The 26,648-nt window shown below is 43.8% G+C and overlaps 1 protein-coding gene across 1 annotated transcript in view; it reads right to left on the bottom strand.

Annotated features, from left to right (window-relative positions):
* ACOXL (acyl-CoA oxidase like) overlaps positions 1-26,648 on the bottom strand; it is a 360,904-nt gene that overhangs the window by 35,288 nt on the left and 298,968 nt on the right. Inside the window, 2 exon segments of the mRNA XM_057558364.1 lie at positions 23,881-23,906; positions 23,909-23,950. Of these exon segments, the coding sequence (XP_057414347.1) occupies positions 23,881-23,906; positions 23,909-23,950 (68 nt within the window).

The following is a 26,648-nucleotide window of genomic DNA, read 5'->3' as shown; positions in this document are numbered from 1 at the left end:
GATCAATTTCCTGGGCCCAGAACAGGGTGGAGAAGGGTGGAGAGTAGAGCTGGAAAAGCAAAGGGAGGATGTCTGGCACAAATCCCATCTCTAACACCCCCGACAGGTGGTCATCCAGCCTTAGTCCAGTCCTATCTCAAGTTCAAGTTCACTTGGTCCCACACAGCCCCGACTGCTGACACCATTCCCACGTTTCATCCCAGAGGGCCGCCTTTAACCGGTGTCACACTGTGCTGCCTGACTATGTCTGCTCTGCCCTTCTGTCGACTCCTGACTTGTCTTCCTGTTGACAGTCTGTGGTTCTTGTGTATCTGATGCTCAGGGCCACTTTTCTGGCTTTGAACTTTTTCTTTTCTCCTTGAACACAGTTCGGACTCTCCTTTGGCTACCCTCTTTTCTTGTCCTGGGAAACAGGCGTCCTGGTTCTTGGTGGCGACCAGAATACCACCTGGAGGTTCAGATACCATCAGCCCAGCCTCAGGTCCTCAAACGGAATCTGAATGTGTTTCCTTTCATGTTTCAGAGATGGGAGCTCAGTGCATGAAGAGGCATCTAGTTCTCCCATCCACTGTTGGAAGAACCACTGCATGCTGAACCACTGGTCTACGTGGAATATGAATTTATGGGTTGTTAACTCTGTCGGAAAGGGATCTTGTCCTGCTCATCTCTGTATGCCTAGGGTCTGGGAAAAAAGCTGATACACTGTAAGAGATTGGCTGACACCCAATTTCCTGTATACCTCATAGCTATTAATCCTGTAACGTTTGCTGCCTGAGGAGCAAAGCAGGAGTGTATGAAAGTATCCAGATAACAACCCTTAACAATTTAAAGATAAGTTTCACATCTCTGCTTAGGCGTTCTTTCTTCAGAGGATCAGCCTTCACAGACTGCCATTTTCTCACAACGCAGCTTCCAGCTCTTGTGCCACTTTGGACCTGGTGGCCTCTTCTAAATGCTTAATTCTCTCCTTCAAGGTGTCTCACGGGACTGAACACAGTGTCCAGATGTTTTCTCATCACTGTAGTGTCAGTAGCACCATCGATGTCCTGGTTTGGGACTCTATACTTTTACAAGCAAAGATGGAATTTGCTTTTATGACAGTCACATGTTTTTTGAAGAAATGAGTGAAAGAATATCATGCAATTTGGTTTACATCAAATGTTTGCTCATCTAACACTCCTACTATGCCTTTTCTCCTATGAACCGTTTTCAACCAACCCATAAATACACATACGCATCCCTAAAGGGATGATTTTAAATTTATTCTCTTAAAGTATCATCTTGCTGATATGACTTACCTCAAGTCCCCAAAATCTCTATGAATATTGATTCAATCACCTCATGTGTTTATGTCATTTACAGATTTGTCAGTCCCATCTTTGTCTTTATATCATAGAACTCAACTGATAGGTCTATATCTTTTCAATCAAGTATTTGAGAATCTATTTAATAGATTCTCATCTAACTCATATTTCTCTAGCTGTACATAAGGATAACCTAAGAGTCTGGAAAGTGCTGTGCAAAATCAAGATACATCAACTTCCCCAGATTTTGTCTTCTAGCAACCTGATTAAGAAAGGAAATAAGGTTAGTTTAGCAAGGCTTAGCCACAGTGAACACAGACACGGTCCTAGTGACCATCTTTTTCTAATCACTCATAAACTATCTTGAATAGCCTTTTCTAGCATTTTAACTTGGATTTATAAATTCTATAGTTTCCCCAATCTATTTTTTCTTTTTTTTCTTTTTTTTAACGTGGACACTTGCTCATTTACAGTTTCCTGACATCTCTTTTGTCCTCCTTGGTTTCAAATGTCTCACAACTGTGTCCTTCCCAATTCAGAGAGAAGATGGGGACATTCTAGGAGATAAGTATGTCTGCTTTCTGTTTGCATTTATTAACATCAAAGCTTTCTTCCCCAGACCACGTGTCTGTCTCTTCAAACTCTGAGCGTAGCTAAAAATAGCCTTTTAAATCTTCATCAGATTATTTGTCAAGCCTCACATTATGGTGGGATTTGACCATCCTGACATTTATTAAATGTTACCCTTTTGTATTTATCCCTGGACAAGCGTCTTCCCCCCCATCACCATGCTTCTCATTTATATAGCTTCCTTAGACTTATGGCCATCAGAGAGTCCTCTCTACACTTATGTTGGTTTCTTTAAATGTGTCCCAAATTACACCTTTTTTTGGTATCTATTGTATGGTCAGAGTAATATTTTACTGTTTTTCTTACTCTCAAGCCCATGTGCCCCTATGAAATCTCTGCCCATAGAATCATAATAACCAATATTTTTTAAGCACCTACTATGTGCCAGGCACTGCAAGGTATTTTACATTCACCTCATTTAGTCTTCACAATAATCCTGAATGTAGCCATAACTCCTGGACAGAGTAAATGGAGAAGCTATTTGAGGAACTGAAAAATAAATATTGATAGTAGGCAGATTTGGGAAGAAGACTAAAATTCAAAGTACCACCAAACAGGTGATGAGTTTAGTTTTTTTTCCTAGTCCTCAAGCTGTTTGTCCCTGGAGACAGGCGTGCATCAGACCAAGATAAATAAACCCCAGATTCCGGCAGGAGGATGGAAAAGGGAGCCCTGAGGAACCAGAGAGTACCGAGGAGGTCATGGAGACGGGGGGCTTGGGAAAGTAAGCCCATAAAGTTGTTTATGAACTTCTGGGCTCAACCCCAGGTGTACATACACGGATCTAGCACACATCAGTACACAAAACACTTTGAGAACTGAACTAGCAAATAGATGAAAATGCAGGTGCCAGGCTGGCCACTGTGTGGTGCATACATGGGACGGAACAGAATAGTACAGCAAAGGCTTTGAAGACTAAACTGGCATTGAAACCACAGTGAACAGAAGGTGAGTTGCAACTTGCAGCCCAAACAACCAGATACATTCACTGCTAAAACAAAAATAATAACGTTCTCCATGGGATTTAAACAAGACCCAGGATCTCATAACATAATACTCAAAATGTCTAGGAAATGGGGAATTCCCTGGTGGTCCAGGGGTTAGGACTCGGCGCTTTCACTGCCGAGGGTCCGGGTTCCATCCCTGGTCGGGGAACTAAGATCCTGCAAGGTGTGAGGTGCAAAAACCAAAATGTCCAGGAAATAATTTTTTAAAGTTCAGCATGTGAAGGACAAGGGAAATGTAACTTGCATAGGAAAAGATAATCAACAGACACCAACAGAAAAATGACACAGCTGTTGGAATTATCTAGCAAAAGCCTTGGAACAGCTATTATAAAAATTTTTTCAACAAGTGATCACAAACCCTCTTGAAACAAATGGTAAAGTAATAAGTTTCAGCACAGAAATAGAAGATATAAAGGAGAAACAAATGGAAATTTTAGAAGTAAAAATTACAATGATCAAAATAAAAATGGGCTTAACATCAGAATAGGGGAAACAGAGGAGAGTCAGTGAGCTGGAAGATAGAATCACAGAAATTATTTGAACAATAGAGAGAAAATAGACCGAAAAAAAGAACAGAGCCTCAGGGACCTGTGGGACTATGACAAAAGATCTAACCTTCATGTCACTAGAGTCCCAGAAGGAGAAAAGGAAGAAGGCAGGGCTGAAAAAGTACTTGATGACTTAAATTTGGGGAAAAGCCCCACAAATATGCAGGTTTCAGAAGCTTGGTGAACCCCAAACACAATAAACACCAAGAAATCCATGTCCAGGCACATCATAATCAAACACCTTGAAACTAAAACAAAGACAAAATCTTGAAAGCAGCCAGAGAAAAAATGATGCATTACCTCTAGGAGAACAATGATTTGAATGACTGAATTTCTTATCAGAAACCATGGAGGCTAGAAAGAAGTGGAATAACATTTTTTAAGCACTTAAAAAGTATCAACCCAGGATTCTATATTGAGTAAAAATATCCTTCAGGAGTGAAGATGAAATAAAGATATTGTCAGATGAAGAAAAACTGGGAGGAATTGTTGCCAGGAGACTGCTCGAAAAGAATTGTTAAGAGTTTTTCAGTCAGAAGAAAAATTATACTAAAAGGCAACTTAGAACATCAGGAATGGAGGAAGAGCAATAGAAATGGTAACTATCTGGGTAAATATGATAGACTTGTCTTCTCTTGAATTCTTTTAAAATGTGTGTAATGACTGAAAACAAAACTTATAATATTGTCTGATGTGGTTTCCTATGTACGGAGATTACTTATAAAATGCCTATGATATACAGAGGGGAGAGGGCAAAAGGAACTCTATGATGGTAAGGTTTCTTCATTCCACTTGAAGAGATAAAATGTTTATTTTAAGCAGACTGTAAAAGTTCAGTACATATATTGTAATCCCTAAAGCATCAACAAAAAAGAAAAAACTATACAAAGAAATATAGATAATTCAAAATGAAATCCTGAAGAATGCTCAAACAACCCAAAAGAAGGTATGTGCTATAGAATGAATAATGGCCACCAAATGGTATCAGGTCCTAATTCCTGGAATCTGCAAACATCCTAAGGAAAAAGAATCTCTGTGTGTGTGATCAAGTTAAGATTCACAAAATGAAGAGACAATTCTGGATTAACTGGGTGGGCCCTAAATACAATCACATGTATCTTTATAAAAGGCAGACAGAGAGGGGGTCCATAGACAGAAGAGGAGGAAGCAATGTGACCACAGAGACAGATATTAGAGTGAGGTGGCCACAGGTCGAGGAATGTCAGCAGCCACCAGAAGCTGGAAGAAGCAAGGAATGAATTCTCCTCTACAGCCTCTAAGGACAGTGCAATCCTGCTGACACCTTGATTTTGGCCCAGTGATACTGATTTCAGACTTCCAGCCTCCAGAACTATGAGAGAATAAATTTCTGTTGTTACAATCCACCAAGTTTGTTGTAATTTGTTATAGCAGCCATAGGAAACTAATTCAACATATAAGAGAAAGTAAAAAACAAGATTGTCCTTATTCACAGACAACATGATTGTTTACATAAAAAAAAAAAAACACAAGAAATCTGCCAAAAAACTCAAAACCTCTAGAATTAATAGTGAGCTTAGCAAAATCATAGGATACAAGGTCAACATACAATATGTCAGTTGTATTTCTAGATATTAACAATGTACCATTAGAAACCAATATTTAAAACAATCTACCCGGGCTTCCCTGGTGGCGCAGTGGTTGAGAATCCGCCTGCCAATACAGGGGACACGGGTTCGAGCCCTGGTCTGGGAAGATCCCACATGCCACGGAACAACTGGGCCCGTGAGCCACAATTACTGAGCCTGCACGTCTGGAGCCTGTGCTCCTCAACAAGAGAGGCTGCGATAATGAGAGGTCCGCGCACCGCGATGAAGAGTGGCCCCCACTTGCCGCAACTAGAGAAAGCCCTCGCACAGAAACGAAGACCCAACACAGCCATAAATTAATAAAAATTAAAAAAAAAAACCAAAAAAACAATCTACCCTTTACAGTAGCTCCTCCCAAAATGAAATATTTAGGTATACATTTACAAAAACGTATATTATGTTTATGCTAAAAACTAAAAATGCTGATGAAAGAAATCAAGGAAGAACTAATAAAGTGGATTGGCAAGGTCAACATAGTACATTTGTCAATTCTCCCCAAATTGATCCATAGATTTTACATAATTCCAATAAATATCTCAGCAGATTTTTTGCTGTTGATAGAGACAAGCTAATTCTAAAATTTATATGAAAAATCAAAGAAACTAGAATGGCTAAAACAATTTGCAAAAGAAGAAAAAAGCTGGAGGAATTACTCTATTTGATTTTAAGACTTACTATAAAGTTACAGTATTCAAGATAGCATGGCTTTGTCAAGGGACAGACACATAGATCAATGGAACAAAATAGAGAACCCAGAAACAGACCCATGCAACTATGTGTGAATGAGTTTGATAAAGATGCAAAAGGAATTCGATGGAAGAAGGACAGTCTTTTCAACAAATCATGCAGAAACAATTGGATAGCAACAGTCAAAAGATAAATAAACATTGACCTAAACCTCACACCTTATACACAGATTGGTTCAAAATGAATCATAGATCTAAATGTAAAACATAGAACTCTAAAACTTCTAGAAAAAGATATGGGAGAAAATCTTCATGACCTGGGGTTAAGCATATATTATTAGATATGACACCAAAAGCACAATCTATAATATAGGAAAGTTGATAAATTGGACTTCATCAAAATAAAAAAAATTTTTGCTTTCCAAAGGACTTTAAGAGAATGAAAAGACATGCCACAAACTGGGGAAAATATCTGCAAATCACACATCCAAGTAAGAACTTGTACGCAGAATTTATAAAGAACTCTCAAAACTCAACAGTAGGAAAAATTATCTGACTTTAAAATGGGCAAAAGATTTGAACAGACTTCACTAAAGAGGGCATATAGATGGCAAAAAGGCACATCAAAAGATTTTCAGCATCATTAGGAAACGCAAATTAAAACCAGATGTTATATTCCTACATCCCTATTGGAATGGCCAAAAAAAAAATACAGACAATACCAAGTGTTGGTGAGGGTGCTGAGCAACTGGATCTCTCATACATCGGGAATGTAGTGTTTCTTACAAAGTAAATGTACATTTACTATATGACCCAGTAAATCCACTCCTAAGCATTTACCCTAGAGCAGTGGTTCTCAGCTATGGATGCCCTTTGCCCCCCAAGAGACATTTGGCAATGACTGAAGACTTTTTGGTGTCATAACTGGAGAAGTTCTACTGACATCTAGTAACTAGAGGCTGGGGATATTGCTAAACACCCTACGAAGTACAGGACAGCACTCCCACAACAAAGGAGTACGGACCCAAAATGTCAATATTGCCAAGGTTGAGAAATTCACTCTAGAGTAAGAGAAATTGTTTACATAATAACTTGTATATGTATATATATAGCATCTCTACTCATAATCTTCAAAAACTGAGAACAACTCAAATGCCTTTCACTGGGTGAGTGATTAAATGGTGGTACATCCATACAATGGAATACTACTCAGCAATGAAAAGGTATAACTGTGGATGCATGCAATGACTTAGCTGAACCTCAAATACTGAGTGAAGGAAGTCAATATCAAAAGGTTATATATTGTATGATTCCAATGACATAATATCCTCAAAATGACACAACTATAGTGATAGACAACACATCATTGGTTGCCAGGGTTTATCAGAAGGGGAAGAGGATAATTATAAAGCCATACCATAAAGAATAATTATAAAGCCATACCATAAAGGATTATTTTAGGATGGTTAAACTGTTCTGTATCCAGTCTGTGGTGGTACTTACACAACTCTACACGTGTTGAAATTCATAGAACTACACAGCCCTAAACAAGGTCATTTTGCTGTATAATAATTTAAATATATCATCTTTTATGTCCAGACCTCTTTCTCTTTGTTATGGCAAACTCCAAGCTGAAATGGCTATATTCTCTAATGGTTCCCTGTACTGAAATTTTGTCTAAGGACCCCTCCCTGATATCTTCCCTTTGAAAGTCACCCCTTCCCTTCCTGGGTTCTCACAGCAGTGTGTTTTTCCTTATTACACATTCTGCCTGTTGGTGTAATGATTTGCCCATGTGACTTTCTCCCTGACCACAATGTGATCAGGAAGGCAGGAACTGTGGCTCATGCATCTTGGAATTTCTGCAGCGCCTAGCCCTGTATCAGGGCTTGGTGTGTGCATTTGTAGAACTGAGACCCTCGGTTCCCAGGAGCATAAGCCCACTGGGACCAACAACAGAAAGAGGGGAGGTTGCCTGCAATTTATGCCAGGTAGGCAGCCTGTATCCATGGCCTGAACCGCATAATAAGCGAGGAGATGAAGCAAAAGGACTGAGTTGGACCTCTAGTGTCAGAGAAGATGAACAAAGCTTATTAATTCATGGTAATACCAGCGTGATTTCAGAACAGTTTCCCCCAGCAACAACCTACTTCTCTCACTGTGATGAAGTGCTCTGCCTTCTGCCTCAGACTTTAGCCACTTGGGATCTGCATTACTGCCTTGCAAAATTGATGGGCAGTGGTACTGTCTCTTAGTTAAGGAATTTCTGCCAGCCTTAGCAAAAAATATTCGTTTTGCAATTTCTAAGGGCATTCCTTGCAATAGAAAAGTGATTACAAATTGGACCAGACTGGAACAATGCCCATCTTGAATCCGTATAGTTCACCTGCCCAGTCTCCTCCACGCCATCAGCTCCAGGTGTGAGCTCATCAGCTTCCACAGGTGAGGGAGCCTTATTTGTATTACACTGGAAAAAGGTTGAGGAGGGGGTAATCAGTTCAGAAAGCACAGCTTTGATCACCCAAGGAAGCCGTTCAGATCAAAGTCTCTTTTTCTTCTAAACTGGCTGAAGATGTTAATTTTTTTTTTTAATCCAACCTGCTCGATATTTCTTGTGTCTTAAAACCTCTCTTCTTGAGAAAGGTGACAAGCAGTGGCAGCTGGATCATTCTGGTAGAGCCCAGAGTCCTCTAGCAGAGGACGGTTAAGGATAAAGGTGATCTTTTCTTTCGGAGTCTCTGGACACTGAAAAGCCTGGGGTGGCTCTCTGTCCATCACCACTTTCAGCAGAGGAACCACTTTAGTAAAGTGATGGTGGGCCATGTGCTGGTGTCACAGTGGATCAAAGGCAGAGCATCTGCTAGGGTTAGGGGTGAGAGAGCCAGCCAGACCCAAAGCACATTCTATTTTATGCCTCGTTGGAGACCCCTAGCCATACCTCTACCTTTGCCGTTGCAGATGCCAGAAGGGAAATCTCTAGAGAAGGTAACCCTGAGATATCATTTTGCCAGCATGCTTCGTGTGCTTGGGCAGAAGGGAGGCTGGAGCTCTGCTGCTTCTCAACCCTAAGGGTAGATGGATACTTGGGGGTCACACAGCTGGCTGCAGAATCCAAGCTTTCCTGTGACTGCCACACTCAGGCAAACCAACTCTCTACTACTTTGCAGTGTTGCAGTGCACTGTCGGTTACATGGCCAGTGGGAATGGGAAAATTCAGAAAGTACAGCTTTGCAGGCAGAGAAGAAGCTATTCCGTCTGAGACTTCTTACACAATCCACTACATGGACTGGCTCAGAACCACACTCCTACAGCCCTCCCTTGGTATCTGCAGGGGGGTTGGTTCCAGGACCCCCGGAGGATACCAAAATCCACAGATGCTCAAGTCCCTTATATAAAATTGAGTAGTACTTGCATAAAACCTATGCACATCCTCCCATATACTTTAAATCATGTCTAGATTACTTATAATACCTAATATAATGTAAATGCTATGCAGCAATAAATAGTTGTAAATATAAGGGAAATGCTATGTAAATCATTGCCAGCATGCCACAAATTCAAGTTTTGCTTTTTGCAACTTTCTGGATTTTCTTTCTGAATATTTTTGATCTGTGATTGATTGAATCTGTGGATGTGGAATCTGTGGGTATGGAAGGCCAACTGTACTTTATGTAGACAGTTTGGGCAACTTGTGGAAAAGCATTCAGCCAGGTTCTTCTCTCTGATTTGTTTTAACCCAGAATTGATCCCACTTCTTCCCACTCCCAGTTCCTCTTCTGTCATTGGCTGTGCAACCATCACCACCATTCACATCCAGAACTTTTTTCATCTTGCAAAACTGAAATTCTGAATCCATTAAATAATAACTTCTCATTCTCCCTTTTCCTTGGTCCCTGGAAAGGGACCATTCTACTTGTCTCTCTGAATATGACTACTCTAGGTACCGCATATAAATGGATCCATACAGTATATGTCCTTTTGTGACTACTTTATTTCACTTAGCGTGATGTATTCAAGGTTCCTCCATTTAGTAGCCTGGGTCAGAATTTCCTTCCCTTTTTAAGGCTGAATAATATTCTATTACATGTATATACCATATTTTTTGTTTATTCATTCACCCATCAATGGACACTTGGGTTGCTTCCACATTTTGGCTGTTGTGATCAGTGCTGCTATAAACATGGGTGTACTATTACCCATTCAAGCCACTGTTTTCAATTCTTTGGATATATGCTCAGAAGTGAAATTGCTGGATCATATGGTAATTCTATGGCTAATAGTTTGAGGAATTGCCATACTATTTACCATAGCAGCTGCTCCATTTTGCATTCCCACCAACAGTGCAGAAGGGTCCCAATTTCTCCACGTCCTTGCCAACACTTGTTATTTTGGTTTTTGTCGTTGTTGTTTTGATAGCAGCTATCCTAATGGGTGTGAAGTACTATCTCATTGTGGTATTGATTTGTATTTCCCTAATGATTAGTGATGTTGAGCATCTTTTCATATGCTTATTGCCCATTTGTAGGTCTTTGGAGAAATGTTTATTCAAGCACTTTGCCCATTTTTAACCTGGCTGTTTGGATTTTTGTTGTTAAATTTTGAGTTCCCTATATAGAGATTCTGGATATTAGTCTTTTATCTGTATGTGATTTGTAAATATTTTGTTGCTTTTTTACTGTGTTGATAGTGTCATTTGATGCACAAAAGTTTTAAATTTTAATGAATTTCAACATGTATAGTTTTTTGTTGTTGTTTACGCCTTTGATGTCATATCCAAGAAATATTGCAAATCCAATGTGATGAGGCTTTTCTCCTGTTTTCTTCTGAGAGTTTTATAGTTTTAGCTCTGACATTTAAGTCTTTGGTCTATTTTGAGTTAATTTCTGTATATCATGTTAGATAACGGTCCAATTTTATTCTTTTGCATGTGGATATCTAGTTTCCCCTGTACCATTTGTTGAAAAGACTATCGTTTCCCCATTGAATGATCTTGGTACTCTTGTCAAAAATCGTTTGACCAAATATGCAAGGGTTTATTTCTACATTGGTCTATATGTCTGTCTTTATGCCAGTACCACCCTATTTTGATTGCTGTAGACTTGTAAATTTTCAAATCAGGAAGTGTGAGACCTCTGACTTTTTTCTTCTTTTTCAAAATTGTTTTGGCTATCCAGGGTCCCTTGTGACGCCATATGAATTTTAGAATGAGTTTTTCTATTTCTGCAAAACAAGTCAAGCAATTTTGATAGATTGCACTGAATCTGTAGATTCAGCTTTAGGTAATACTGACATCTTAAAAATATTAAGTCTTTCAATCCATGAACACAGAATTTCTTTCCATTTATATCTTCCTTAATTTCTTTCAGCAACATTTTTGCTGAAAGTTTTTCACCTCCTTTGTTAATTCCTAAGTATTTAATTCTTTTTGATGCTATTATAAATTGAATTGCTTTCTTTATTTCCTTTTTGGATTGTTTACTGTTCATGTATAGAAATGCAACTGATATCTGCATGTTGATTTTTGTATCCTGCAACTTTGCTGAATTATTCATTCTAACAGTGTGTGTATGTGTGATGTTTGTGTAATCTTTAGGGTTTTCTACATATAAGATCATATCATCTGTGAATAGAGCTAGTTTTACTTCTTCCTTTCCAATTTGGATGCCTTTTATTTCTTTTTCTTGCCGAATTACTCTGGCTAGGACTTCCAGTATTGTGTTGAATAGAAGTGGTGAAAGCAGACGTCCTTGTCTTGTTCCTGACAAAGGAAAAGCTTTCAGTTTTTCACCATTGAGTATAACGTTGTGAGTTTTTTCATATATGGCTTTATAATATTGACATAGTTTCCTGAGTGTTTTTATCATGAAAGGATGCTGAATTTTGTCAAATGCTTCTAATGCATCAATTGAGACGATCATGTTTTTTTTTCTTCATTCTGTTAATGTGATATATCACATAGATAATTTTTTTGTTTGTTGAACCATCCTTGTATTTCAGGAATAAATCTCACTTGGCCATAGTGTATAATCCTTTTAATATGCTGCTCAACTCAGCCTCTAGTATTCTGTTGAGGATCAGCATTTTGTAGTTTTAAGCATACAAATACTATCTATTGTTAGATGTATACCCAAGTACTTACTTTTTTGAGAAATTGTACATGATATTGAGTTAAAAAAATTTTTCCTGTCCAAGTGTTCATTGCTAATATATAGAAATTCAATGAATTTTTGTATGTTGATCTTATATCCTGTGACCTTGCTAAACTCATTTCTTAGTTCTAGGATGTTTGTTTGTTTTGTAGATTCCTTGGGATTTTCTAAATAGACAAGGATGTCATATATAAATGGGAACTGTTTTATTTCTTCCTTTCTGATATGAAAGAATATGCTTTTTATTTCCATTTCTTGCCTTATTTCACTAGTTAGAACTTTTAGTATTATACTGAATAAGAATGGTGAGACCAAACATCATTGCTTTATTCCTGATGTTAGGGGGAAAGCATTCCTTGTTTCACTGATATATATGTTGTTAGCTATAGCAGGGGTCCCCAACCCCCTGTACCGGTCCATGGCCTGTTAGGAACCAGGCTGCACAGCAGGAAGTGAGTGGCGGGCGAGCAATTGAAGCTTCATCTGTATTTTCAGCTGCTCCCCATCGCGTGCATTACTGCCTGAGCTCCGCCTCCTGTCAGATCAGTGACAGCTTTAGATTCTCATAGGAGCGCGAACCCTACTGTGAACTGCGCATGCGAGGGATCTAGGTTGCGCGCTCCTTATGAGGATCTAATGCCTGGTGATCTGCGGTGGAGCTGAGGTGGTGACGCTAGCGCTGGGAGCAGCTGCAAATACAGATCATCATTAGCAGAGAGGTTTGACGGCACAGAGACCATAATAAGTCAGTTGCTTGCAGACTGATATCAAAACCCTAACAGTGGGACTTCCCTGGTGGTGCAGTGGTTAAGAATCCGCCTGCCAATGCAGGGGACACGGGTTCAAGCCCTGGTCCGGGAAGATCCTACAAGCCGTGGAGCCACTAAGCCCGTGCGCCACAACTACTGAGCCTGCGCTCTGGAGTCCACGTGCTGCAGCTACTGAAGCCCCGCTCCCCCAGAGCCCGTGCTCCACAACAAAAGAAGCCACCGCAATGAGAAGCCCATGCACTGCCATGAAGAGTAGCCCCCGCTCGCCACAACTAGAGAAAGCCCACGCGCAGCAGTGAAGACCCCGAGCAGCCAAAAATAAATAAAATAAATAAATAAATTTATATTAAAAAAAAACCCTATCAGTGAGTGGCAAGTGACAATTAAGCTGCATCTTACAGAGTAGACGGGACATAAGCAACACACTTTGGGTGTCACTGTCTCCCATCACCCCCAGATGGGACCATCTAGTTGCAGGAAAACAAGCTCAGGGCTCCCACTGATTCTACATTATGGTGAGTTGTATAATTATTTTATTATATATTACAATGTAATAATAATAGAAATAAAGTGCACAATAAATGTAATGTGCTTGAATCATCCTGAAACCATCCCTCCCTGCACTGGCCCTGGTCTGTGGAAAAATTGTCTTCCACAAAACTGGTCCCTGGTGCCAAAAAAGGTTGGGGACTGCTGAGCTATAGGATTTTCGCAGATGCTCTTTACCAAGTCGAGGAGGTTTCACTCTCTTCCTGTTTGTCTGAGAGTTATCACAATGGGTGTTGCATTTTGTCAAATGCTTTTTCTGGTACCAATTGATATGATCATGTGATTTTTTTTCTGTCTTTTGCCTATTAATAACTAAATTGAATGATTTTAGGAAATTGAACCAGTCTTGCATCCTTGGAGCAAACCACACTTGGTCATGGTATATAATTTTTTTAATATATTGCTGAATTCTAGTTCCTAATATTTTGTTAGAAACTTTTGTGTCTATATTCATAAGGGATATGGGTCCGTACTTTTCCTTTTTTGTTCTGTTTTTGTCTGGTGTGATATTAGGTCAACACTAGCTTCATGAAATGAATGTATTTCCTCCTCTTGCACTATCTGGAAGAGATTCTGTAGAATTATTAATTCTTATTTAAATGTTTAGTAGAACTCTCCAGTGAATTCTGGAGACTGGTGTTTTCTTTTTCTAGAATTTTAAATATAAATTCAATTTCCATAACAGTTATAGGGCTATTCAAATTGTCTATTTCATATTGAGTATGGTGATTTGTGTTTTTGAGGAATTGGTCCATTTCATCTAAGTTGTCCAATTCATGTGTGTAGAATTTTCTCAGTAATCCTTTATTATCATTTTGATGTCTGCAGGGTGTTTACCGATATCATCTATTTAATTCCTGATGTTAGTGACTTGTGTCTTTTCTTTGTTAGACTTTTAAAGGGTTATCAACTTTGTTGATTTTTTTCAAAGATCCAACTCTTTGCCTCATTATTTTTCTCTATTTTTTTCCTGTTTTCAATTTCATTGATTCCTGCTCTTATCTTTATTATTTCTTTCCTTCTGCTGTCTTTGGGTTTATTTTGCTCTCAATTTTTTAGGTTCTTGAGGTGGTAGCTTAGGTTATTGATTTGAGACTTTTCTTCTATTTCATGTAAGCTATAAGTTCCCCTCTCAGCACTGTTTTAGCTGTGTTCCACAAATTTGATTATATTTTCATTTTCATCCAGTTCAATCCTGCTGTTGACTCCATCTACCGAGATTTTTATTTCAGTTATTGTATTTTTCAGTTCTAATATTTCTATCTGGTTGCTTGCATTTACTATTTCTTCGCTGAGGCTATTTATTTGATGAGCCTTTCTATTCTTTTGTTTCAAGCACATTTGTAGTCACTCATGAAAACATTTTTATGATGTCTGTTTCAAGAACGCATCAAGTTGTCTCATCCCCATTCTGTCCTTTTCACAGTCCTAGAAGAGATAGAGATGGAAAGATTTTCCCGAAGGCAAAAACATTCCATCAGGAGACTCCGAGAAGAAGCAGGGATCCACTGACTGGTACCTTCATGCTGGCCATTTTCCTGACATTTATTCCCAAGCTAAGTTTCTCCCTCCTTCCTCCCTTCCTCCTCCCCCTCCTTACCTCTTGAGAGCTGACTGTGTACCAGGCATCTTACTGGGTCCTAGGAGAGGAAGGGGGTAGAGCTAATTTTTTTTCTTTTTTCCTCTCTCAAAGTTGATAACCATGGTGTGTGTGTGCGTGTGCGTGTGCGTGTGTGTGTTTCAGTAGAGTTTTGAATATAAAATTAACCCAGAAGAGATCAGCTAAAATTCAGTAAGGGCAAGAGGAAGAGTTGGGCAGGTCCAGGGAGCAGAAATCATCAAGTCTCATAACATTTCCAGTTTTCAATCAGGGCACAAATGTGCTTGGTTGCAGTCAGGGGCTGCTGCCTGGGTGTGAGTGCTGAGCTTTGCCTCCTTTCTCAGCCCCATTCAGCATGAGCCCCCGTATAACTTTAGTGCTAATGTCCCCTTCACTGTGTTCTGGAAAAGCCACTTGGTAATTCTGTTAATGTCTAGTAGCCCAGACTCATAGCGCTGAAACGCCCTGATGGAATTTCTCCATATTCTGGGTAAGTCACTAAAGAGAATTCTCCTGGGCACTTCAGCATCTTGACCTCTTTATTTAAATGGCAAAACGACAAGTTTGGGGCCTGGCCCTGTTTTCTCCTCCCACTAACTCTAGCTCCCCAGGGCCAAATTTTGCTCTTATTTTCCTACAGATGGCTTTCACCAAATTCTTCTAATTTTTTTATTTGTCTCCAGCGGTTTCCTCTCTTACTTTCGGCCCTGCCTTCTAGAACAGCCTGAAATGAAATCTGCCCCTTGAGCTGTGCACAGAAGACATGGAGGGGAGAGTGTTCAGGCAAGAACCTCTTTCACATGTCCCAGGACAGGCTTTCAGGACCAAGAATCCTCAGAGGGTGATGATCTCCACACTTGGGGAAGCGTGCTGCCGTTCTGAACATGGGATTTCTGCTCTCCAGCTGGATCTCCACTTAGATGTCGATTTAGATGCTTGATAAAGAAGTGTCAAGGGCAGAGCAGGTGTCATGTTTCACATACTGCTCCATTCGTCCGTGCAATCATATGCTCCTCTTAGGTAATCAGGCACGTGTAGAGTTTGCACATGATGGCGCTTGGCCTGGAAAGCCATTGGTCCATTTCCCCTGTGAGGAGAGGTTTGTGGAGGAGGTGGGCAAAGTACAGAATGTCAGACAGCAAAGCATGCCCTCTTGCTGCAGGACAGGAAATCCTTCTGCCCTTCTACTCCTAATCCCCTACCCCTTGCCTCACTCTCTATCTCTGGCCCCTGGTCTGGAGACTGTGCTCACAGAACAATTCTAGGGCAACTGTTAGCTGATGATGGCTTCTGCTGCATTCCCTCTCAGAGATACCCGACACTGACATTAATCTCTGGAAGTTAGGGTAGCCTTCCAGGCCAAAGGAAGGAATACTGAATGCTGGAATTTCAAGATAGCTATAGCACACTGGGGAAACGTGCATGGCCAACAAGAATGGAAGCTTCTGGAGACCTCTCCCTGAAGAGGCAGCTGTCTAGGTTCCCTACTGTGGCAGCCAGCTCGCAAGACATGCATCAGTGCACCCGAAACACTCTATAATTGGAAAACTCAGAACACAACTTCTCACACTGACCCCACCAGTAAGCACGGTGGAACCCACACAGTTGGTTAAATTTAATTTCCTGCAGAAACTTAGCACAAATGCCACCTCCTCTGGCAAGTCTTTTCTAAACCCATGCTGAGTTGGGCACCCCAGCTGAGTGCTTTGTTAACACCCCCAATTTCCTCCGTCTCAGCACGTAACCCACTCCAACATGCTTGCTTATTGGGGTCTCATCTATTAGTCAGGGAATTGAGGGTGAGGGTCTTATTGATATTAGCACCTGCAGTGCCTGGTACATAATAGCCACTCACAGATGTTTCTGAAGAGGGGTGGTGGTAGGTATGTGAAGACAGTCAACAAAATAACCCTTCTGTTGACCTATCAGGGAGCCTGAAATTCCAACCATTGGATATTTATTTCTTTGAGTTAAAAAGTTACTCCTATGCACCAAAGATTCCTTTCCAAAATTAAAGTTTCATCAGGAGAGATAACTGTCATTGAGATTTGGGTGGGGGTTGGTTTGAGATGAGCCCTGCAGAGCCTTGGCATGAGCTTGAACTTGTGGGGAGACAACCAGGAATGAAGGGAAGTAGGCATTCCAGGGCCTCAATGGCACAGAGGTACAGGAATGAGGGAAAACCATTTATGGCTGTAACACTACGTCTGAAATTTGATTTCTTTGTCACTTGTAGCTCTTTTCCCTTATTAAATCTATATATTCTAAAAAACCCAAAATATATTCTTCAAACGAACCAGGTACTAGAAAAACATCACCTGGCCCATAACGGGTCCTCAGTGAATATGGCAGAACAGCTGCCTTGGAACACTGTCAGCCACAGGCTCACTTCCTTCTGTGTGGCTCTGGCTCTCAAGGAGCAGAGAAGGTAGCAGGAAAAGAACAGGGGAAAAGGATGGGCTTTCACCACCGCAGACCCCGCTACCCTTAATGATCCGGGCTCCAGGAACTCGGAGCAGGGGCTGACACTATTCATGCTGGACTGGGTTTGGAAATGCAGTCAAGCCCCAGATAGGAACCCTTTTCTTCTGTGTGGGAAGCCTGAGCCCACGACTGGCTGCAGATGCCCGAGCAGGGGCTGCAGGCACGCGTGGTGCACACACAGGAGGTTTGCTCCTGCTTCCTGCCCTGGGGCCCAGGACACTCTCAAAGGCAAGGGGCCACGATGGGGTCCTCGGGTGGGAAAAGGGCCACCAACAGAAAGGAGGACATCACAGTTTTCCCTGCACTCAGTGGGAGGTGCTTGCAATTAACTTTTGGCTGCCGGGTTTGGTGCTTAAACCAGCTGCTACCTACACATGCTGAGAAAAGGAAGAAAGAGCAGTTAGAATGCAGGAAAAAGGGAAAAACCCCATCTCGCCCACTTGACAGGCTCCAACTGCCTCTGCCAGCCGCTTGTGAGGTGGGGACAGTCCCCTGCAGACGCCCTGCCCCTATGCTGGGGTTGCCGTGGTGAGTGCCGCGTCGGGGCTGGAGGGCCAGAGGCCTTCTCTAAAGCACAAAGGCAGACAAAGGCCCTGCAAGGATGCGTGGGCCGTTCCCCAAACGGAATGCTGCTCCCTGGGCCGAGCCACACGGAGAGAGTGAGCCGGGTGAGGCAAACTGTGGGAGGAGCCAAGCAGAAAGAACCTTTGTGACAGTGACAACTTAAGGAACCCTAGATAACCAGCTTGCTGGGGTGTTTCTAAACCTTCGAGGGGAGGTGAACCAGTGGAGCGGTCATGTGGAAAATTCCCTTTCTCCTCAAGGCTCTGCCGGTCCCACGTTAAGGTAAAGTCATCGTTTTCTTGTGAAAACCCTCCTTCCTAACAGACCAGGATTCCATCAGGCTAGGAGAAATGGCCCGTTTCTGGGAAGAAGTTGTATTTTGTAAACCTGGGGGACTGAAGGGTTGGGCCATGTCACTCGCTCAGGGACTTGGAGTTTCAGGAAAGACTCATGTGTCTGATTTCCTAGAACATCATTAGACAGAGAAAAAGCTCCATCTAGCCAGACCACAGTGGTGAGGGGACATGTGGGAGGGAGGCTTGGCATCCTTCCCTCCATATCTGCCCAGTGTCCCCTGTGCATTTGGGGGCAGTGTGAACGCTTGGCGGTTGGTAAGAAATGCTAAGGAAGCTTCCAGCAGCACTCCAGCCTCCGGTCAGTGGAGCCTTCCTGGGGAATTGCCTCTGTAGGTTTTCTTGACCTGGGCCCCAGCGCCCTGCGACTGTGCCAGCCACTCCGACGGGCCCCTGCGCGTGCCAGCTGGACGCACAGCAGGTGCTCAAACTGCTCCGCTTGTGTCCTCAGACCAAGGTATCATCCGCTTCGCCCCAGACAGTCTGCCCTTCCGCCAATCAAATGGAGAATGGCCAGAGCATCATTGCTGCTGCTGGTGTGACAGCCCTGCCGAAGGTCTGCGATCTGGGGAGGAGAGATTCAAGTGGTTCTGTTTATTCTTGAGCAGGCAGCTTGGCTCTTGTTACCATTTTCTATAGTCAACGTGGTGTGATATCGGATCTCACCTACAGAAAAGCCGACCTTGAACTTTACATGGTACCTCCAGCCAGAGCACTTAGGCAGAGTGGCCGAGCCAGGATGGCGCTGGGGGCTGCAGCGTGGGGAACATTCCAGGCACTCGCTCAGCATCCCTGGCGTGGAAAAGCCTTGCTCTGAGCCAACCCTCCAGTTATAGCAGGTCAGCAGAAGCTCCTTCAACTAGCTTTTGTGCCCTGGCCTGGGGGAAGCAGCACGGATCAGGAATGGCCACTTTCCCCAGAACATCCTACTTGCTTTTCCAAGGAAGGGAGGGAGACCCAGCCGGTGATGACATCAGGATGTGTTTGTCCCGGTGAGGATCCTTGTTGGGCTGCTGTCTCACACCCAGAGTGGAAAGACTGCTGCCAGTTGTGTAAGTAACTCCCCAGAGAACAGACTGAGGAACTGTGATCATTTCTATTTGATTTAGAAAATGATGGTCCGAATGCAGATTGGCACCAAGGGGCCTGCCTTATGACTAATTTCCATCACTGAAAAGAGGGCCCAGTTTTTAAGAGGAGACAATCTTGGGAGGCAGGCAGGGAACAGCGGGACCGAACGCTGAGAGCAAAGCTTGATAGGCAAGGTAGAGCCATTTGATTGAGGAAGGGGTTTTGGACTTGACTCAAAAATAGGCTAACCAGATGCCTGGGTTTGCCTGGGACAGTCATGGTTTATGCCTGTCATCCAAGCTTAATTTTTAATGGTGCCCCCTTTCACTCTCAAAAAAAAAAGAAGTCCAGGTTTCTGGACTTCTGTCATCTCCCTATTTCAAAGGATAGAGAGACTTAGGGCTGGAAATTTATCCAGGGAGGGACACGTAGGACATGGGGCTCTGAGAAGGCTGAGCCCAAAGGAGAGAGACAAGCAGTTGGAAGACCAGGCTGACTCATTCTCAAGCATGTTTAGAATCGCAGGCTTGTTGGCAATGTCCAGGCACAGATTCACAGAGTGTAGATGCTGGATGGGTCTCTGGAGTCATCTAATTCTCTTCCTCTTTTGCCAGAAGAGGACACTGGGCTAAAAGAGGTCAAAGTGACCTGCCCAAGGTCACACGCTGCATCCTGGCAGAGCGGAGATCAGACTTGCCCCCAGTGGACCAAGCCCAGGTTCTCTGCTCTGGAACAGGGGAAAGGGGTGACTCTGAAAGATGCTGCCAGGGGAACAGACGCACTGGCTCCGGAGTGGCAGTCCCAGCACAGGGGCATGGACTGTCCCATGGCTCTGAGGCTGAGGAGGGACGACAGAGACCGTACACAGGTGAGGTTCAGACCTGCTGAGTGCGCTTGGATGTGGAGCTGGAGCTTAGGTGAGATCCAGAGCCACAGTGGAGTGGAGGGCAGAGCAGAGGCATAAACGGGCTCTGCAGGGTAGTGACAGCAAGGACCAAAGAGATCAATCGGCAAGTAGAAGAACTAAGAACAAGTGAAGGAATAGGTAAGTACGGCGATGGAATGTGAATGGGGTCATAAGTCATTTACGGAATCTAAATCTTTTCTGTGGTTCAAATCGTAGTGAAATCTCCCTGAGAGGCAAACCCTAATGACAGCTGTCCTACCTCTTGGCATCTTTTCCCAGCCCCTTAGCAGGGCCACAGTGGTGGGGAAATCCTAAGTCATCGACAGCCTTGACCTCTGCTTGGTATTTGGGGAAACTGAGTCACGGAGAAGCCAGCTCCCTCCTGCCTTACGGTAGTCTCAGCAAATAGGGCGTGATTCACAGCAAGCCACGAGCATGATTCCACACGCCGGCCACAGCAGTGCACCTGAGGCTTCGTCAGTCTTACCTCCCGTGTGGCTCTGGCCGAGGTGGTGGGTTTTCTGTGAATCCGCTCATCTGGGAGGAGTCCAGGAAGAAGCCCAGCCTGAGGGTCCAGAGGCTTTGTGGTCACAATTCAGCTGCCCGACAGCTAGCGGTGCCGTGGCAGAGGGCCACGTCTCCTCCCTGCCCTGTTCTTCCTGGTTGTCACGTGAAGGCTCTGGCCTCTGCCATCTCCAAAACCTCACACTCTGGCTTTGTTTTTCCAGGGGTGTCGGACGTTGGCTCGACTGCTGTGTGTTCATCTTTTGCATCTTCCCTGCAGTCTGTGTCTAGAGCATCCTCACAGGTCATGAAGTATCTGTCCTCAAGTCTCAATTATCTGGGACAGTATAGGGATGCAATGGTATGCATGCAAAATATTGTTTTTCAAAACATCATATTCAACACCAATCTGTATTTTTTTTTTTTTTTTTGCCTGCAACAACTGTTCACTCAACAAGGTGGAGTTAAATATTTAAGTTGGCTGCAGAGAATCTAGGAAGTGAATAGCTCACTCGAGTAAACATAAACTTGACCACAGGCTGATTGTAGTCAGAACGACCTACTGTCACCCTGAGCAAGTTCTCCCACAGAACAATCTACAAAAATCCTGTACACCACTGTCACGCCCACATGATGCTCTCTGATATGTGACATTAAAAAACCTCAATCTCCTGAGAAAAAATCATAAAATAGTTTCAGTATATATGAACTGAGCACACGTTTTTGTTGAGTGAAACTTCTTTGATGATGCCAGTTCAAATATCTTCAGATATTGAGAAAACACCCACAGACATCACCCTCGGTTGCGACAGTCACACAGTCTGCAGAGACCAACAGGGAAGATGTAAAATACTGAATGCCACTGGACATCATTCCGGGACACCTTGGGCTATCTGAACCCTGTCCCACTCCCAACTGTTAGTTTCTTCTTCTTTTTTTTTTAAATTTATTTTTGGGTGCATTGGGTCTTCATTGCTGCACGCGGGCTTTCTCTAGTTGCGGCGAGCAGGGGCTACTCTTTGTTGCCGTGTGTGGGCTTCTCATTGCAGTGGCTTCTCTTATTGCAGAGCACAGGCTCTAGGTGTGTGGGTTTCAGTAGTTGTGGCACGTGGACTCAGTAGTTGTGGCTCACGGGCTCAGTAGTTGTGGCTCGCGGGCTGTAGAGCGCAGGCTCAGTAGTTGTGGCGCATGGACTTAGTTGCTCCGCGGCATGTGGGATCTTCCTGGCACAGGGCTCAAACCCGTGTCCCCTGCACTGGCAGGCAGATTCTTAACCACTGCGCCACCAGGGAAGCCTCTTCTTTTTTTAAATTAATATTTATTGGAGTATAGTTGAATTATAATGTTGTGTTAGTTTCAGGTGTACAACAAAGTGAATCAGTTATACGTATACACATATCCAGTCTTTTTTAGATTCTTTTCCCATATAGGTCATTACAGAGTATTCAACTGTTAGTTTCTAACCAAATGTTCCCAAGAAGCCAGTCTGGGGCAACGTGTGCGTGGCAGGGGGTGAGAAAGTAAGAGAAGGAAGAAGCTTTGGGTGGCATCTCTTTCTACCCTCTCCCTATGGATGTGAAGAGAGTGGCTGTGGTATCCCGTCGTGGAGGCCATGGGGACAGCTAGGAGCGGGTCTGGAGGTCTGCTCTCCTGGTGCCAGGCTCCGTGCTCTGCCCTCTCTACCCCAGGCTGCCTCTGGGATGCCCAGGTAATCTCCATGCAGCGCTCACCAGCAGGACCAAGCAACACATAGGAGTTGGTTCCGCCCACAGAGGCATGGAGAAGGGAACACGGTGGAGAGATGAACAGGAGGAGAGAAGCAAGAAGGAGGAGATGGCAGGAGAAAACGCTGGACAGAATAGGAAGAAAGGGCCAAAGGCACTGTGTCCTCGTCACCTTGACTAGCGATTGGAGCAAAGAGGTGAGTGTCTGGGGGCCACTCCAAGGTCACAGTGCCACTGCCTGTACCTGGAAGGGAAGGTCCTGGGGGAATGGGAGCTTAGGGTGGAAAACCTCAAAATACCGAGCAAAGTTTCTGTGCCTGAATGGGGGCCATTCAAAGTCAGTGTATTGGAAGACCCAGGACCCTGATGGACCACGTTTCCCGGGCAAACCCAATGTTTGGCATCAGCACTTCTGTATTATAAAATCAACATCACTGAAAGCTTTAAAAAAAGACAGACTGAAAATATCACATCTTAGGCAAATGAGTTGAAAATCCCTTCTAGTGACGCCCTATATTTTCCACCCATTTCTAAAGTCAGAGAACACCTGGTATGGTATTTAGGTAAAGAAATGCAATTCCTGGTACACGCGGTTTCCTGACAGTACAGAACTGAAATGACGTCACGGAAATGCAGATGCCTCTAGGTCAGTCTGAGGACAGTTTCTAGGTGAAAACATGAGTCTCAGCCATTGGTGGAAACGTGTGTCTGTACTTTTATGATCTGCTGGTACCTACTGCTTTCTGCCTTCAATGACTAAGTTTTAATTAAATGCAGGCAGGCTGCTGGACAGGCTTTTCCACACTTTTGGCTCACCTAGATGTACAACTGAAATGTAGGTTAGACCGCACCTGTGCTCCTTTGTCATTTGGAAGGAAAGAAAACGATGGTCACCAAGAAGAAAAGAAGTTTGTCTCCCACTCAAGGGCGAGGAAGCTATAACATAAGATGCCCCTTCCAGTGGTTCACATGAACAGTCTCATTTGTGAAGCTTTCCCCACGGTGACGAAAGATGTGGCAGACACAGAACGTATGGGATCCTTTGTCTTAATTAAAAAGTATGGTGAGAGTCATAGAATTTGGCCAAGCCTCATAAATCTGCTCAAAGAATCAAGGCTCTGTCAGATAAGCTTAAATAGAACCAACTGAGCCCCCTGGAGAATTGAATACATTCCCCGCTAGTGGTTGACACCCACTTTCCTGTCACTTTGCTGCACTCCGAGGACGGCGGCTGTGCTCATTAACCAGCAACCCTCCTACCCACCGATGACAAGTTTATCCCCAAGGGGCACAAAATTCAGGGATGATAAATTTTCTCCTGCTCGTAAAAGTGAAGCTCTCCTCAGGGCAATAAAAATGCTGTGAGCCTTTAAGGCAATCAGTGCTTTGTGTGATAACGTACCTTCTTTAACAAAGCCTGGTCCTCTTTTCAGGACATCTCCTCACGGCCAGGGAGAACCGCTCTAAAGTAACTGGAAAGGAAAAAAGAGAAAGTGAATGGCATCCCTTTGGACCCTTTGGACCCTGTTTGGAGGAGGACATCGTGGTGATAACAGATAGAGGTGGCGTGCTACAGTCTTTCCTTGGTGATCGGTTCAAGGCGGACACAGCCCGCCCCGGGGAGGTGGGAGCAGGGCCAGCACAGTCACTTCACCCTTGTCAGCCGGGATGATTACATCAGAGTACACGGCCGTGACCATCAGCAAAGCTCCATCCTAAAATGGTACAAATGAGCTTATTTATGAAACAGAAATAGAGTCACAGATGTATTACAGAAAACAAATTTATGGTTACGGGGGGGGGGAAGGGGGAGGGGGAGGGATACATTGGGAGACTGGGATGGACATATACACACTGCTGTATATAAAATAGATAACTAATAAGAACCTACTGTATAGCACAGGGAACTCTACTCAATACTCTGTAATGACCTATATGGGAAGAGAATCTAACAAAGAGTGGATATATGTATATGCATAACTGATTCACTTTGCTCTACACCTGAAATTAGCACAACATTGTAAATCATCTATACTCCAATAAAAAATAAGTTAATAAAATTTTAAAAATAAAAAATACACCGCCAGGAGGTCCTGGGTTCAGTCACCATATGGCCCGTCCTCTCCCCCATGACCACACTGCCTGTTCATGTCCTGTGACCACCGTCTAGAGGACTCCGCCTGCCTTTGTAAATTTGGCGGTGCTACATTTTCTCTCTCAAGTCTCCATCGTGATTCCCACGGTGTTAAGTCTTCTCTGGGTATGAATGATGGGGGCCCAGTGTCGACTCAAGCAAACCCAACAAGTCCCCCAAATATTTCAAGTCGCATTTCCCCTACCATCTTTCTCCAACAGGACGGTGGAGAGAAACCAGGAAGGTCTGCAAAAGAGATTAATGATCCATTTTAATTGGCCATGAAAGCTCTAGTAATATTAACCGAGACAATTTACACAAATTACACTCCCCTTCTCTATGCTGGTGGCCCAGCTCTCACTCAAGGCCCATTCGCGTGAGCACGCTTTTCAGTGTAAATAAGCACGAAACCACAACTGGGTCCCATGCATGCTGCTTTGACTGTGTTGTTTCATTCTCAAAAATGCTCCCATGATTCCCTGCCACCCTCAGATTTAAATCCACTTCTTTCGACAGGCATTAAGGCTTTAACTGAGTGACCCCGTGTAGATGAGCCTCTTATTTCCAGACTCAAAGTTGCATTCACTCTTTACCTGTCGTCACCCTTCTCTGCCGTCTGCTGGGCAGTCTCATCTCCTGCCTTTGAGGGCAGCATAGCTCAACCACCCATCCAACGACTCAAAGCCACTGGCCATCCCCTGGGTCCAGCCCATCTTCCACAGTGGAATATTACTCAGCCATAAAAAGAATGAAATAATGCCATTTGCAGCAACATGCATGGACCTGGAGATTATCATACTAAGTGAAGTAAGTCAGACACAGAAAGAGAAATATCATATGATATCGCTTATATGCAGAATCTTAAAAAAAAATGATACACATGAACTTATTTACAAAACAGAAGTAGACTCACAGACTTAAGAGAATGAACTTCTGGTTACCGGGGGAAAGATGGCGGGGGAAGGATAGATTGGGAGTTTGGGATTGACATGTACACACTGCTATATTTAAAATAGATAACCAACAAGGAGCTACTGTAAAAAATAAAATATAACCCCCCCCCCCCCGCCAAAAAAAAATCCGCACTCGGTGTTCTTTAGATAATCTTTTAGAAGGTGGCTATTCTATTTGGTAGAGGTTTCTGCTGTGACGTGGCATCTTCCTCAGCACAGGCCGTGGACATCTAAACACTTTCTCCCGGCCTCCTCGGAGGGCTACTAGATTCTCACCCTCCCCTCTCCCCTCCCTGGGGTGGCCCCGCATCCATGCGTCCAGCTGCCTGTGTGCTGGACTCCACTGTGACACCTTTACTTGTTCACGAGACACGGCACCCGGGCGAGCAGCTGCTCCCTGAAATTCTGTATTGATACATCTAAGCCAAACCAGTTGAGCTCCACGCCTAGGCATCCCTTTCCTGAATTTTCCCATTTCAGTGGGAGGGGCTGTCATCCACCTGCCCCCAGGCCCAAATCTTTGATTTCCCCTCCCGTCGCCATGCCTGCGGACTCTCCTTGACCCACAAAGGCACCCCTTCCCCGTGGTGCAGCTGCCGCTCTGATGCCTGCAGAACCCTTCTAACTTGCTGCCCAACCCTGAGGCCCAGCCCTCCTCTCCTGCCACCGTAGGACGCCTGGCACTGCCCTCTGGCTTCTCCTCTCCTCCACCATCTTAGTCCCTCTGCCCTGGACAAGACGTCCTCTCCAAAGGCTCCTCACCATCCTCAAACCACGGCTTGGTCCTCGGCCCACGTGACCCTCTCCCTCTCTCCTCCCAGTCTGCCCAGAGACCACCCTCTGCCAGGCCCAGTGGATGGAGGGGTCAGCTGCACAGGCTTGGAGTCAGATGGACCTGACCTGACATCCTCAACGGTGCTGCCGCCACCAGCCTCCTCGGACGACAGATGAGTCACACACTGACTGAGCCTCAGTTTCCTCACCAGCCACATGTGGAGGGGGTGCCGGCCTCCTGGCGTCGGTGTGAGGACTCGTGCAGAGGCTGGATGTCAGTGCCCAGTGCCGGCGGGGGCGCGGCACCCA

Source organism: Balaenoptera acutorostrata, chromosome 12 (genome assembly GCF_949987535.1).
Source record: "Balaenoptera acutorostrata chromosome 12, mBalAcu1.1, whole genome shotgun sequence".
NCBI lineage: Eukaryota > Metazoa > Chordata > Mammalia > Artiodactyla > Balaenopteridae > Balaenoptera > Balaenoptera acutorostrata.
The sequence above is the reverse complement of the archived record's forward strand: the minus strand, read 5'-3'. Positions and strand labels throughout refer to the sequence as shown.